The sequence below is a fragment of the Aspergillus terreus genome, genomic scaffold (assembly GCF_000149615.1).
Source record: "Aspergillus terreus NIH2624 scaffold_12 genomic scaffold, whole genome shotgun sequence".
Lineage (NCBI taxonomy): Eukaryota > Fungi > Ascomycota > Eurotiomycetes > Eurotiales > Aspergillaceae > Aspergillus > Aspergillus terreus.
The window spans coordinates 730,645-744,808 of NT_165935.1; the positions used below are offsets into that span (position 1 = coordinate 730,645).

General features: G+C 51.4%; 6 protein-coding genes across 6 annotated transcripts; 3 read left to right on the forward strand and 3 right to left on the reverse strand.

The window, feature by feature from the left end:
• Window positions 1-1,006: 1,006 nt before the first annotated feature.
• On the forward strand, window positions 1,007-3,206 carry ATEG_08242 (uncharacterized protein; the record flags this gene model as incomplete). Its single annotated transcript, XM_001216863.1, has 11 exons — window positions 1,007-1,188; window positions 1,252-1,343; window positions 1,397-1,547; window positions 1,600-1,770; window positions 1,838-2,051; window positions 2,116-2,252; window positions 2,317-2,587; window positions 2,667-2,698; window positions 2,754-2,865; window positions 2,907-2,919; window positions 3,070-3,206. The coding sequence occupies 11 exons, from the start codon at window positions 1,007-1,009 to the stop codon at window positions 3,204-3,206; spliced, it is 1,512 nt and encodes a 503-aa protein (XP_001216863.1).
• Window positions 3,207-4,104: 898 nt separating this feature from the next.
• Window positions 4,105-5,187, forward strand: ATEG_08243 (ribokinase; the record flags this gene model as incomplete). The annotated part of the gene is made up of 1 exon (XM_001216864.1): window positions 4,105-5,187. One exon carries the CDS (start codon window positions 4,105-4,107, stop codon window positions 5,185-5,187), a length of 1,083 nt encoding a protein of 360 aa, XP_001216864.1.
• Window positions 5,188-5,267: 80 nt separating this feature from the next.
• Window positions 5,268-7,139, reverse strand: ATEG_08244 (uncharacterized protein; the record flags this gene model as incomplete). Its single annotated transcript, XM_001216865.1, has 4 exons — window positions 5,268-6,040; window positions 6,096-6,810; window positions 6,871-7,007; window positions 7,061-7,139. 4 exons carry the CDS (start codon window positions 7,137-7,139, stop codon window positions 5,268-5,270), a joined length of 1,704 nt encoding a protein of 567 aa, XP_001216865.1.
• Window positions 7,140-7,536: 397 nt separating this feature from the next.
• ATEG_08245 (sugar porter family MFS transporter) lies at window positions 7,537-9,458 on the reverse strand (the record flags this gene model as incomplete). Its single annotated transcript, XM_001216866.1, has 5 exons — window positions 7,537-7,976; window positions 8,039-8,183; window positions 8,241-8,356; window positions 8,411-9,276; window positions 9,340-9,458. The coding sequence occupies 5 exons, from the start codon at window positions 9,456-9,458 to the stop codon at window positions 7,537-7,539; spliced, it is 1,686 nt and encodes a 561-aa protein (XP_001216866.1).
• Window positions 9,459-10,171: 713 nt separating this feature from the next.
• ATEG_08246 (uncharacterized protein) lies at window positions 10,172-11,466 on the forward strand (the record flags this gene model as incomplete). Its single annotated transcript, XM_001216867.1, has 4 exons — window positions 10,172-10,361; window positions 10,415-10,923; window positions 10,980-11,226; window positions 11,282-11,466. The coding sequence occupies 4 exons, from the start codon at window positions 10,172-10,174 to the stop codon at window positions 11,464-11,466; spliced, it is 1,131 nt and encodes a 376-aa protein (XP_001216867.1).
• Window positions 11,467-12,033: 567 nt separating this feature from the next.
• ATEG_08247 (putative C6 transcription factor) lies at window positions 12,034-13,201 on the reverse strand (the record flags this gene model as incomplete). The annotated part of the gene is made up of 2 exons (XM_001216868.1): window positions 12,034-12,195; window positions 12,284-13,201. 2 exons carry the CDS (start codon window positions 13,199-13,201, stop codon window positions 12,034-12,036), a joined length of 1,080 nt encoding a protein of 359 aa, XP_001216868.1.
• Between the last annotated feature and the right edge of the window lie 963 nt (window positions 13,202-14,164).

Here is a 14,164-nt window from a genome sequence, read left to right on the forward strand (position 1 = left end):
GTACAGGGGCGTTGACCCGCAGTGCATTTAATCTTGGAGTACACTCAGCAAAGCATTCATTGCACGGATTGGGGACCTTCCTTACCCGTTTCTTCCGACAGTATTCGCATGCTCGAGTGACTCGCCTTGGTTGTTTTGGAAAAATGTCTTCGTTTTGTTGCTGGTCATTTACATCTGGCATCTCCATTGCAGCCTTTGGGAACGGCGTGCGTTTCTCAGAGTTGTGTATGATGGAGGATCATCTGGAGAAGACGAGGTTCGGGGTAGAACTGTCACAGCCAATTATCCCCGCATAGCTTACCCACACAGGGCGCTGCCCAATTTTCCGGGGGGGGGGGGGGGGGGGAAAGGAGTAATATGTTTCGGATTAATGTGCCCTTCCCGGGCAAAACTGAATTCTCGCACCGAGACACGAAGGGGGGGGAGCGGGGGGATGATCCTCCGTTAGCTGGTTAGCTGCCTGCATCAAGGATATTTCCCGTCGGTATAGGCGGAGGGGAGGGGGGGTCCGCTCAGCTTCCGCTTACTAAGGAAAGTCTGCTAAATGCTTTGTTTGCACGATAGTAACTTTACATTTGGCTTTTACGGAGCTTAGGTACACTGGAAAGAAATAACACTGTGTGAGGTGTACCAGAGAGAGTGATTGTCACACGCATTATTTAGAGCTGTTAGCCTGTTTAGCGTATTTCCCACATCCGTGCATGCGCTCAGGGCTTTGCTTGAAAGCTGAGGCTCATCATATTCGATTGATTCTTCCTTTTTACTCTTTTAGATATGGATGCACCTATGTGTGTATATCACTCCGTGGATGTGGGCACGTCTCCCCGCTTTTCTTCCCGTGGGAACATACCAACCAGTCATCTCCACTACATTCAATGTTCCTTCCCCGGGATCGCTCCGCACCGTCCGGGGCAATGTCCCCCCGGCATAACTTGAGACGACAATTATATACAGTTGAGACAGAGAAAGTCCATCGAGATTTTACCCCGACGCCTTAGTAACCAGCATGTCTGCGCAAAGCATCCTTTCCAACATTTTTCCCCACCAGGATCTCGGCCCAATCCCGGCCGTACGCATAGTCATTCTGATAGCAGTGTCCACCGCACTCTATGGCTTGCTAACCACCCTCTACAACCTATTTCTGCATCCGCTCCGAAGTGTTCCTGGTCCGTTTCTCGCAAGGGTTAGGTAAGATGCATTAACAAGGAAAAAAAAAAAAAAAAAATGTTGCGCGAGGAATTTGGCTGATAGCTGTATCGCGATATGTAGCCCACTATGGAACACGTACATAGCACTCACGGCCCAACAGCCTTTTAGGATCAAGGAAGCCCATGAACGATATGGTAAGGCTTTTCTGGCGGTTAATTCGTTTCACTTGTGCTGATCCATATTCAAGGGCCCATCATCCGCATCGGTCCCAATGAGCTACACTTCGCCTCCCCAACGGCAATGACGAAGATCTATGCGCAAGGGAAAGGCGCTCCGTTGAAAGCGGGATTCTATAGCCACGCTATTCCAATCAAGGAACAACACAGTTTCAGTATGGTGTAAGTCTCCGGTTGTTATCGCAGCGAAATCAATACTGAGACCCCCTTCTAGCGACAAACATCAGCATCTGGCTCGCAAAAAGCTGATTTCGAGGTTTTTCTCGCCGTCGCATCAGGCCAAATTTTTGGAAGGTGTCAAGGAACTCTCAATCGATTTGAACAGGCTTTTAGCTAGAAAAGCAAGTGAAAGTGTTGACAATGTTGTGGATGTTTATCATCTGCTGTGAGTGCTTTAGGAACCTTAGCTTCCCCCCCAGAAAATTGACATTTTTTTCCTAACAGCAAATTAGGAACATGTTTACATTCGAGTCTGTGTATCTGCTTAGTTTTGAAGAGCCTTTGAGGATGATGAAAACAGGTGAAGAACACCGCTTGATGCATTTGGCGAATCGAACGGCGGCTTCACTGGTTATAGCTGTCATCCTTCCCTTTACCAGACAATTCCTATACCGAATTCCTGGTCGCATGTTCGATGACTTCCGGGCTGTTCATGAGTGGAAGCAGGTGGGCAGCGGAACTACTGCATTTTCGTGATACCACTCGACTAACATTACTCCGCATGATTTAGTACTACATTGACCGGATGAGAGCATTGACCAAATCCTCTCAATCTCCATTCTTGTCCCAGCTACTGAATACCACCTCCGAGGAGCACAATCGGCCGCTAAATGAATCAGAGGCGGCTGAGGAGCTGATAGCTTTGATGTATGTGTGGCCCTTAACTGTAAAACTGGAACACAAATACTCACGGTCTGCGTTTGCCGGATAGGTTCGCTGGTTCAGAGACAGTTGGAGTCACCATGAACTGGCTGCTTTGGGAGCTCGCGCATCACCCTGAAGTTCAGGAGAAACTCTTCAAGGAAATTTGCGAGGTTATGCCGAGTCCTACATCCTCTGTGCCATATGACGAGCTTGCCAATCTGCCCTTCCTCAGAGCTGTCATCAAGGAGACCCTACGGGTTCATACCGCTATCTTGGGGCCTTTTCCCAGAGTCGCGGTTGAAGATATGGTTATTGAAGGGCAGGCTGTTCCGAAAGGGGTATGTGAACTGCAAGAACCCGTCCCGTTTCATATCGCTTCATACATGATCAGTGGCTAACAGTGAGATGAATATGTAGTCGGTCGTGAACATGTGCACCTACGTGACACAGTAAGTGACCTGAGGTCAAATTCTTCGTTACCTCTTAGTAAAAGTTATCGCACAGCCGAGACCCGAATTATTTCCCGGACCCTGAGCGCTGGGTACCTTCACGGTGGATTGATGGGGATGCGGGCGCAATGAAGGTGGCCTTTGCACCTTTTAGTACCGGACCCCGAGTATGTATGGGCCAGGGTCTAGCCCTGGCTGAAATGACAAGTTTGGTGCCAACGGTATGTCGGCGGTTCAAGTTCTCCCTCGCTGGTGATAAATGGCCAAAGGGGGATATGTCACCCATTGGGGCATTTACGACACGTCCGAAGGGAGAAACAAACTACCTTAGGGTAGAAGATAGGATATAATGGAATTTCTGGATATTTCAGATACCCCAACTTTGAAGCATCAATCAACAGACAAAGCATGTATGCTGCGTGAGGCTCCACTAAGTCAAATTCCGACTCAGATTTCTGATAAGCTCGGTCATATTATCCTGTTCGCCGACTCCTACTATCACCAGTAAATGACTAAAAATACCTCTCCTCGGGATGTATACAAGATCAGATGGTTTGCTTTCGCACCGACACATCGGCATCTGCATCTTACAGCAAGGCCTAAGGCCTAATGTGACACTTCTGTCCAAGGCGTCGCGTTGTAATAGACTTAATTCGGCCACATACAAGGCAAAATAATAAAATAAAGAATATCCAGCCCTAGTCGAGGTTAGGAAAGGAATTTCCGTTATTTAGAAGGTCATAAGTAGGCGTCTGGTTCAATTATACATATTCCGTCTATGTGGTAGGGGTATACTCTACTTCCTGCAAGATTTGTTCCCCATCAACAAGAAGCGCTTAGAACTATAGAAACAATGTTTTTGTTTCTAGTAAATAACATAGAAGGACGAATTATTGTCCCTTCTGGATAATGATTTCCTAGAGTTTCCAACTTCTAGGTGGTTGGTTACCGCATTCTTCCAGAATCTGTTCACGAACACCGGCCAGCGTCGACGGCTGTTTTATCTGGGACAAATCATGAGCAGGAATATCTAGCGTTATAAAAAGGCATCCATCATAATTGAAACTTAGCCTTCATGTGATTAGTTCGTCCTGCTCGCCACGGTGCCAGCACCATAATCAGGTTATGGGCCCCTACTAGGTAGACTACTGCTAGGTTGCGAAAACAAGCTAACCAATCTTGGCACCACGGAGCCTACGATTGCCTCTTTAAGTAACGTCTGAGTGGCCACCGTTCCTGCAATCAACACACCGCAGTGAAGTTTTAAACGCGTTAGAATATGAATATCATGCGGCTAGGTAGCTTTGACACTGTTCAAGAAGGGCCGAAGCCCCTGCAAATACATTCACGTCTTTCCTCCACACCATCCCTCAGACTACATACTTGCTGAGACACGAACGACGAGAATGGGCATCGAACACTCCTCAAATCCCCATCCCTGCCGCGCACACGTCTGCGTGGTCGGCTCCCTAAACATCGATTTCGTGACAAGGACGCCACGCTGTCCTGGCCCCGGCGAAACCCTGACCGCAACCTCGCTTTCTGTGATGGCCGGCGGCAAAGGCGGAAACCAAGCAACCGCCTGTGGCCGCGCCTCATTCGCCTCCAAGTCCACGCAGGACGTCGCAGTAAGCATGCTGGGCGCCGTTGGCGCGGGCGACCACTACTATCAGACACTCCTCAAGCCAGTGCTCGAGCAGTCTGGCGTGGACACGACACATATCGAGGAGTCCACCGAAGCTCAGACGGGCTCCGCCAGTATCGTCGTTGAGGATGGCGCGGGAGGCGAGAACCGGATTCTCGTCGTGCCGGGGGCTAATCATGCTGGCATGATGGGGAGTACTGAGCGCATTATTTCTGCCGTCGAGCAGCTGCCGGTTCGTCCTGGTGTTATTGTGCTGCAGGGCGAGATCCCGCGGACGACGACCCTGGGACTGTTGAAATATTTCAACAGTGACCTTCGAGGTGTAAATCGCGCGCATATTGTTTTCAATCCCGCCCCGGTATTTCCGGAGGGGATCTCCCTCGCGGCGCTGAAGGGGACTGCTGTTCTCATCATGAACGAGGTAGAGGCCGTTCAGATGTCGAGATCCGTTGCCGGTCTTCCAATCTCGGATTGCGGCGAGCCTGCCGAGCTGGACGATTCGCGGCTCGAGGACCTGGCTTCGCAGTTCCACAACACCGCGTGTGTGCACATTGTCCTGATCACCCTCGGTGCGAAGGGGGTGTATTTCTCGACACGCAACGGCCGTCGCGGGCCTATTGGTGGGGTACGCGTTCCCAAAGTAGTCGACACTACAGCTGCCGGAGACACGTTTGTCGGCTATTTCTCTGCTGCCCTGGCGCGATTTATAGCCAAGGGGCATAATCTGGAAGCATTTGACGACAATATTGAGGACGCAGTGTCCAGGGCCAATGCGGCGGCGGCAAAGTGCGTTCAGCGCAGAGGAGCGATGCAGAGTATTCCTTTTGCGTATGAGATGGATTAGGGGGCGGCAATATGGGTAGAATAAAACAATATAGAATATGGGGTCGAGAAGGCGTTGGTGATGTTTATTATACAATGGCACTATATACAATCCTGTTCATCCCACTCCGCATCATACCGGGCAACCTTCCACACTGACTGGAGCTCCTCTATCTCTCGGGTCAAATTGATCCCCGTTGTCGACGTAATTTTTCGCAGTCGATCTAAGAGCACTGTGTGCTGAGACACATGCGTCATTCCCCGTGCCACCAGCAAAATACTAGCGACAAAGACCGGATCCCATTGCTCTGGGGAATCGTTACTGGCCGCGATCCCCGCGATGCACTGCGCATGCCAGATGTGCGAGGTTAGGTATCGTGGGCCGGGCAGTGCCTTCAAAAGTCGAGGTTTATGCGTCAGCAAGAGGAATGAAGTAACGTGGTACACTGCGTTGGCGGCCAGCGCCATCGGTGTTGGATAGATAAGAATGGGAAACGACGACTTGTGCTCTGGGTCTATCTGATCCGCTTCTTCGCTGCGGATATCGACAATTTGCTGCGCATCGATGGGGCGCTCGCTGTACCATTTCTGACAGTCTGTCCACAGGAAGGTCCACTGCGAGAGGAATTGGGATTGCTGTAGGGTGGGAAACGAAGTCGATTCGGATCTGCCCGCTTCTGGGGTAGACACGCTGGGGTCTCCATATATTAACGCCAGACCATGTCCTAATAGACATAGTGCATGTTTATACACTCGGTTAATGGAGAGGGTTTGATGTTGCATTTGCGGTGGGTGAATTGGCAATCCGTCGCGATTCAGAAAGTGACGAAAGGGAATGATAGGCGGCTCACTCGTTGCAATCGAGGAAGCAATGTCTAGAGAAAGATGAGCGTTCAATACAGTCAACCCAGCGTTCTGCTATTGACATACCAAGTCGGAACAGAAACCAGAAGACCGCATCACCTAATGCCTCACTCAACGAAGTTGGTGATGGGAGTGTCTTCCCGAAAGGACCGAGCTGAGGAGTAAGGTAGTCTCTCCACTGTAGCAGGCCCAAAGGAAGAAGTTCTTGTATAAGAATCAATGCTCGTCCAGCGTGCCCCGTTAGGCCTGGTAAAACTAATATCTCCTCTGCGGCCTTGCGGAAGTGGCGGCTGCGAACGGTATCCTCATCCCGTTGTGATTGAGCCAACAGCGCTCTCTGGCTAGATGACAGAGCCAAAATAGCAGCCTGCAAGGGCCTATGGGTTCTAGAAAGAAGCACAGTCTGAACTCCAAGCGCACAGTCGGGGTCACCAAGGTCAATCCAGGGCCCGATGTGGTAGCGGAAATGCCGCAGCAGGTCGATTTCAGTGTTACTGTTTTCTGGGATGGGCCCTCGTTGCGATGATTGACTCCCTGGTGCGACATCTAGACAGTCCTGTATTGGATGCGTTCGCCCTTGACTCGGATCAGGTGCGCGACGCAAGCTGAGCGAGTCATGATAACGGTCAAGCGGCGCAGTGGGGGTCTCAGACGCATCTGGTAGTACTGTGTCACTCAGCAGGTCTACATCACCTTCAGCTAGGTCATCAGGGTTCGCAGACCCAGAGTCCTCTCGCTGACACTTTCTTCCTTTCGCCGCAGCAGGAGAGTCGTCAACAAACTACACCAGAATCAGCTTGTTCTCCATCGCAGGATCCATCTACAAGTCAACGCCACTTACAGTGATCCTGCTATACTGCCGTGTCGTCGCGGGGGTCCCCCTTGCCGATTGCGGGGACACAAATGCAAGATCAGTCCTGTACTTGCATGCAAAGCCCTTGACTTCGCAGTTGGCACATCGCGGTTTCCCTTCATCACCTGAATGCTGTTAGTCGACGCTCCACCTACCCACATTTCCCCGCGTGGCTTACATTTTCTCCGCCGCCTGCGACAGGTGAGGCAGCCAGTTCGCACCCGCTGCTTTTCCGCAGGCGTGGGTCTCCGTGGCATGTTGAAGTGTAGCAGCCCAGCGGCGTGTGGGAACTGGAGAGAGCTGAGGGGGCGATGCAGAGGCTACGACCCTCCGAAAAGGGTTCACTGTGTTTCGGAGGATCCCGCCCCCTCTTAGCCTGGTAGTAGTGGGGCTTCCGGCTTTCTATTACGTTTTGTTCTAGTCCAGGGTTGAAAACTCGGTGCCAGCCGAGAATAAGTCGGGAAAACTGAACCGATTTGCTAAGAGGATCGGATGGGGTTGGGTGGAGGATTTGGTTGTTTTTGAAGAATTTGTATAGGCCGCTTTGTTCATGAGGTTGGCCCGGATATAGTTTCAAGCACACAATACACCATTTGCATTCTTCATGCCTTTTGCAATATGAAATATGAAATAAAGTAACATCGAATGTTCAAATCATAGCTCCTCGATAAATTCTTCCTTCTCTTTTTTCTCCAGATTGCGCCCGGTAGCAGTCCCCATGCTCTCCAGGAAAGACGTCAGGCCGACAGCGCGCTGCGCCTCCTGGAGGAGCTCCGCATCTCGCTGACCAGAATGGCTTCCGAACACGCGGTCCATCTCCTCAAGAGTCGCATTCTTGGTCTCGGGCAGGAAAAACCAGACCCAGACAATGCCGACTGCCAGGAAGACGGCAAAGAAGATGTAGGTTCCCCACTCCCAGGCTTGAAGCATTGGAGGCACAAAGAACGCAATGGCAAAGTTATTGATCCAGTTGCTCGACGCACCGATCGAGGCGCCCTTGGCACGGATAGACAGGGGGAAGATCTCCGAGACGAGAGTCCAAGAGCATGGGCCCCAGGTGGCACCGAAGCCTGCGATGTACAACCAAATAAGAGCTGAAAGATACGGTTAGCGGTGATTCTTCCTGTTTTCTGTTCATAAGCGCAGCACTACTTACCAACTGCGGTCCAGCCGGCGGCAACGTGCGACGGCCAGTCGTGCTGGAATTTGGCCACGATAACGCCTACGATCACCATGCTGCAAAACATGACGACTGAGCCACCGATGAGCATGGGCTTGCGGCCGATCTTGTCGATGACGAGCTGGGAAAGTTTGAGTTAGATGATATGCTTCCACGATGTTCCAGTGTCTTGACTTACCATGCCGGGGATGGTGCTGATAATGAAAACAACACCGGTAACACCAGTTGCCAACAGCGCAATGGTGCCACTAGTCAAACCAAGACTCTGAAAAACGTTGGATGCGTAGTAAATGACTGTAAAGCGTCAGCGAGGACTTGCAAAACTCCACCTCTAGACGGATAACTCACTAGCATCAATACCACTCCACTGCTGGAAAAACATAATCAACCAGGCAGTAGCCACCCGCTTCAAGTTGTCCATTGACCGCACACAATTGGCATACTGGGCAACCTGGTTCATGAAAACACTCTGTCGCTCGCGCTCAGCCAGCTTGGGCACCATCCGGGCGAATGCGCGTTCCTCAAAGACCGCCTCGGCCTTGATCTCGAGGTATTCGACCTGGACGAGCTCGTGCTCGACAGGAAGTTTGCGCAGCCAAGCCAAAGTAGCCTGTGCTTCTTCATCGCGGCCCTTCTTGACCAACCAGCGGGGCGAGAATGGCATGAACCAGATACCGCACGCCAGGCAAGCAGCCGGAATGCCTTGGATGATGGACGGTAGACGCCATGCCAGATCGGATTGAGAGTCCCCGGTTCCACCTATGTAATTGCTACCATAGCCGACCCAGAAGGAGATCATGATGCCGAGGATGGTGGCGAACTGGTAGAAGGAGACGAGCAGGCCTCGCATCTCGGGGGCGGCCAGCTCGGCGTTGTACAATGGTCCAACACCACTGAACAGACCGACACCAAGACCAGTAAAGAAGCGGCCCGCATAGAGGCAGGCAGGGTTACCGGCAGTAGCACCGATGTAGAGATAGCTCCCCAGAATCACCCAACAGCAGGCGAAGAACATGGTGTATTTGCGCGAAAAGATCTCGCCCAGCACACCCGCCGAGAGAGACCCGACGATTCCACCAACCTGGAGAATTGAGGTCAGCCAGCCAGTGGCTGTCGAAGATGCCACGACCGTGGGGAAGTTCTGTGTGAAGCGAGTCATGACCAAAGACTGGCCAAGCACACCCTGCTGATAGCCATATTCAAAGCCCCCAAGACTATAGCCGGGAGTTAGCAAGCAGAGAGAGCATGCTGCGACTCGGTCGATGCTGTGAACTTACGATGCAAAGAACGCAATGAAAAGCACCTTTGGATTCTTCATGAGACTCTGCCACATGGATCCCTTTGCCATCTTGTTGTGCGGAGCAGCCTCCATATCCACGGAAGTTGGGTCCGCCATTGTGCAACAAAATGCCTGTCTCAGATGAAACGATCTCTCGGAAATCGCTTTATGGGGCCGTCTTTTTGAGAGAAGGTGTAAGGAATAGTTGCCCTACGAAAAGCAGGGTCATGGTGTCTGTAATATACCATTCTTTTCATCCCCATATTTGCTCATGAGACCAGAAAAAAAAGCTTAAACCCTCACCTCCGGACTCATTCTCGGCCTCCCGAGAACCCCATGGGCCCAGAAAAGCGGGATCAAATTGCGGAGTAGACGAGAAAAGGGCAAGACAGGCGCTAACACTATGCCGAAGAAAGCGCACCGTAGGCTACGATGCCCATTTCGGACTGGGAGCACCCACCCGATTAGTCACTCCAGCACGCCGAAACCCACAGCCTCGGCACACAACGGAGTTTTCCAGGTTATGGGCTACCCTGCGATCCACTCCAGGTAACCAGAGGCAACGTCCTACTCTTTCGGTTAAGTTGACGCGAGATGGTGATGAGATCGCTGGAAAAGTGGAGATTGTGGATGACAATCGGCGGTGTTCTTTCCTATCAAGGTTCGATATCGCATGAAAAAGAATGAAAAACGCAAGGAGCAGATAAGCTGGTGGGTAGGCAGCTCATTTACCAGAGCTATAAAGATTGCGACATAATGTTTGTTGATCGACTTGTTCGCCTAGGTCTCGATTTTCGTGATAGAGAAAGAAAGGCGCAACAAGGTTCAGGATGTTTTGCTCTGTCTCGCTGTCGCTGCTCTGTGGCTCACTGCTTCCACTGGTCGCTGGGGCCGTTGGGGTGCCTCATGCCCGGGCAGACAAACACTATGCCATTATGGACAATGACTGGTATACGGCAGGCTTCGTGCCGTATCTGATCGCTCTCGATGGGGATATTGATGTCCTCGCCCTGGCTTCAGGTGACCAACACGCTCTCAACATAAGGAACATCATATCCTGACCAGCTTACTAGACACCGCAAACAGCTGGCAGCCTCAGGTGGCCCTGCATGCCGTAGCAACCCTGGAGGCGGGCAATCTCAGCTGTATCCCCGTCTATCCGGGCGCCACCTGGCCCCTGATCAACACCCCTCAGCGTTTCCAGGCATGGGAGACCATCCACGGCAAGCTGCCATGGGAGGGAGCCTTTGCTCCCGAGAACAGCACTGCAGAAGCGCAAGGCAACGATCCCACCTCGGGTAACCCTGATCGAATTGTCAAGGCGGCCTTCAAAGAAGGCTTCCCCAAAGGCCGGCCCAGCAATGCGACCTCCGCCGCGAACTTCATGGTCGAGATGGTGCACAAGTATCCGAACCAAGTGTCTATCTACTCCGCCGGTGCCCTGACCAACATTGCGCTGGCTGTCCGTATGGACCCACAGTTCGCCTCGCTTGCGAAGCAGCTGGTGATCATGGGTGGTTATGTGGATGTGAACATGTTGGAGGCCACTGGTAGCATTCTCCTGGCTGACTTGCAATCCGATGTAAGCAGGACCTGACTCAAGGGTTATATATCCCATTTCTGACGGACACGCTACAGATCAACCTCATGATTGACCCCGAGGCTGCGAAGATTGCTTTGACTGCCGACTTCCCCGAGATTACCATCGCCGGCAACGTGGCCAACCAGGTCTTCCCTAGCCAGGCATTCGTGGATGAGGTCAAGACCGCTAAGAACCCGTATACGGAACTCTTCAGCAAGTACTATGACCTCTCCTTTCCTTTCTGGGATGAGACCGCCGCTGCCCTTATGGTGGACCCATCGATCGCCCTCAACCAGACATCCGGTAAGGACTATGTTGCTGTTCTGCATCAAGTGCTGGCTAACGAGTTCTCCTGTAGTGTACCTTGACGTGGATACCTCCTATGGCAGCCCTAACTACGGTAACATCCATGTTTACCAGAAAGCTCTGGCACCTGCCGGCATCCGCCAAGTGAACTATGTCTTTGAAGTGGACGCGGACAAGCTGATCCAGCGCATCAAGCACTCGTTGATGCATCCCAAGACCTGTGCCGATTTGAAATAGGGGCTCATGGAGATAAGTCTCTGACTATGTTGTAAATATATATAAGAATATTGATGTACCAGCTCATTGCAGGTTGAGGTGGTCTTTCTCTATATAGAGGCGCCTCATACAATACCAGACTCACAAACACTTACTAAATTTCCCTCCTATTATAAATGAGATTGGGCAGTACTGTAAGCCCGTAAAGTAGTATCGCTCAATGTTTTGTATAAATACTAGGTGCAAGGAAAAAGTGGGTTATATTCGTGACATCAAAAACAGGGTATTAGATTAAAGATAATATTTCGTCAGGTTCGTATCCCCACGCCCTTTCTAGGTCCCTCAATCGCCATAGTGCGCCCCATCCGGTGGTCTCCTCAATAGATTTGAATAGTTTCGCCACTTCTATATGCTCACTCCGATGACTGAGAAGTTTTCCAGCAATGTAAAGCGGTTGGATGGCGTTGATCAGATTACCGCTGTGAGGATTTGTGAGCGAAATGCCACACACGCGTCGTGCATGCCACACAACCGAGAAACGCGCTTCTGTCGGAGACACCCGTACACTCTGCGGTTTCATGTCGAGCATCATGATGCATGCTGCATGGTATAACTGGTTCCCCGATATAGCCGCCCAGTGTGCAAATAAGATCTCTGGGAAAAGTCGGCCCCCACCGAGCCCGGTGGTCTTGATTGGGAGCATTGCCGGCGGTCGCTTCTCAAGCCAATACTGCAACTCATCCCAAAGGTCTGTCCACTGATCAACGAACGGCCATGATTCATCGACCATCTCCCCCAATTCCAGGTGCCTTGTTTGGCGACAGGCGAGATCGCACACCTTCGCGCATAGATATACACTCCAGTTCGCATGCATATCCGGCGAGGCGACGCCTTTCTCGCAAAAGAGATCCCGAATGATCCTATCTCGCTCCCTGGGCCCTGTGGCGGCTGGCACGGCCGGCACCCATTTTTCCAGGGGCAGCACGGTTCTCTCTGCTCCGTTAGAGATGATCGCCCCGCAGAGTTCCATGCGCGCATAGCACCAGAACACAGCCTGCAGATGACCACCCGACATGCCGTTGACGTTGAACGACTCGAAAAGAGCGGCACAACCCTCGACGTGGCGGCGCCAGTCGCGCGGGCTGACAGACATCAGTTCCATCACGGCGAGTATGCACACCGTCACCAAGACATTGGGATCTTTGGCCTGGAGACAAGGTGCCAGTAGCCGGATCGATTCCTGGTATAACTCCAGCGAGTCATAGGCCTTGTCAAGACACGCCTTTCGCTCTGTCTGTCGCGCAGAGAAGGCCAAGATAGCGTAGAAGAGAGCCGGCGATCGCTGCGCTAGGATGGGTATGTGAATGCCGAAATGGCGCGCCTCGTCGAACTTGTCGAGATACGGCGCGCACTCGGTGATCCAGTTCTTGAGGTATTGTATGAGTCGGATCTTCGGGATGGAAACCGTGGCATTATCTAGACTCGGCCCTGATGCTCCCTGAGGATGTCCTTCTAGCGGAGGATCTGCAGGTGGCAGCGACGTAAGTGTGCTCGGTTCAAGGCTGGCCACCGCGGAGAAAAGCACGCAGCGGAGTTCTTCCTGCAACTCGCGGAATCGCGGATTCGCTGCGTACTCATCTGCGCTTGCGAAGGTGCCGGGTGATAGAAAGGCTTCCTCCTCCAAGAGTGGCGTTGGCCCATTAAAGGAGTCGGATATTCTTCCCTCGGGAAGTATTGCAGCAACGGGCTCATCCATGATATAGAAGTCGTGAGGGAAAGACACATGGGCCAGCCCCGAACAGAGTGGTCATTAGGATGAAGATTGATGGATTTACCGGCCTCAGTTGTGTATAACTCACGGAAATGTAATTCTGCGAGATTGATTAGATTTCCTACTACGGCTCCCGCCGCTTTAGAAGGGGCTCACGTGACTGATCCCAGCATGAATCGGCAGTATAAGTACTCTGAAGTGCAAAAGAAATCATCATCTACTGGAAGTAAATTCTGACTTGCTTAAGGATTCGATAATATCGTATCCTTAACCTAAATTGATTGGATATATATTAGCCATCGCTATGTTCTTGGGTGTATCGGCTATATCACTGTCGCTTCACGGCTTCTAACAACAGCACAAAATATATTCATACACCTCTATATATTTTGTACAAATGTTGACCGAGCCAGTTAGTAAAACCCATAATAAACACACGGAGACACCAGTAAGTGTAGCTTTCACTCTCACTCGATGTCTTATAGCCAAATAAAAGGCCCTCGAGCTCCAAGGCAATCAACATAGACACCACAAAAACCACAAATTCCTCATTTGCTCTCCGTGTCCAAATCGTACGGGCACGGGAAGTATTAGGGTGGTCTGGCTGTTCACTCTTCATGTTGCTATATGTAGTGATGCAACACCAGGTATTGTACTATTAGATGGCCGGGTGTTAATTAACCGAATACTAACTTCCCTTAGATATCAGGTTTAACCTACCATATGGGAGCACCAGGGCTCTGAGAGATTGATATGGTCTAGGAGTAGGCATAGAGGTTATAGGCAAGTGTGTTGCAGTCTGAATATGTATACCTGTCTAACCGTCCTCTAGTTTGACCAAATGTCTCAATTGAGGTCAATCATTATTACATCCTTCGCCCCCAACTGGGTATGACGACGGTAGCCTCAGGTCTGTGCCTGGGCGCTTATTTCAAGTCTATGGTTGGT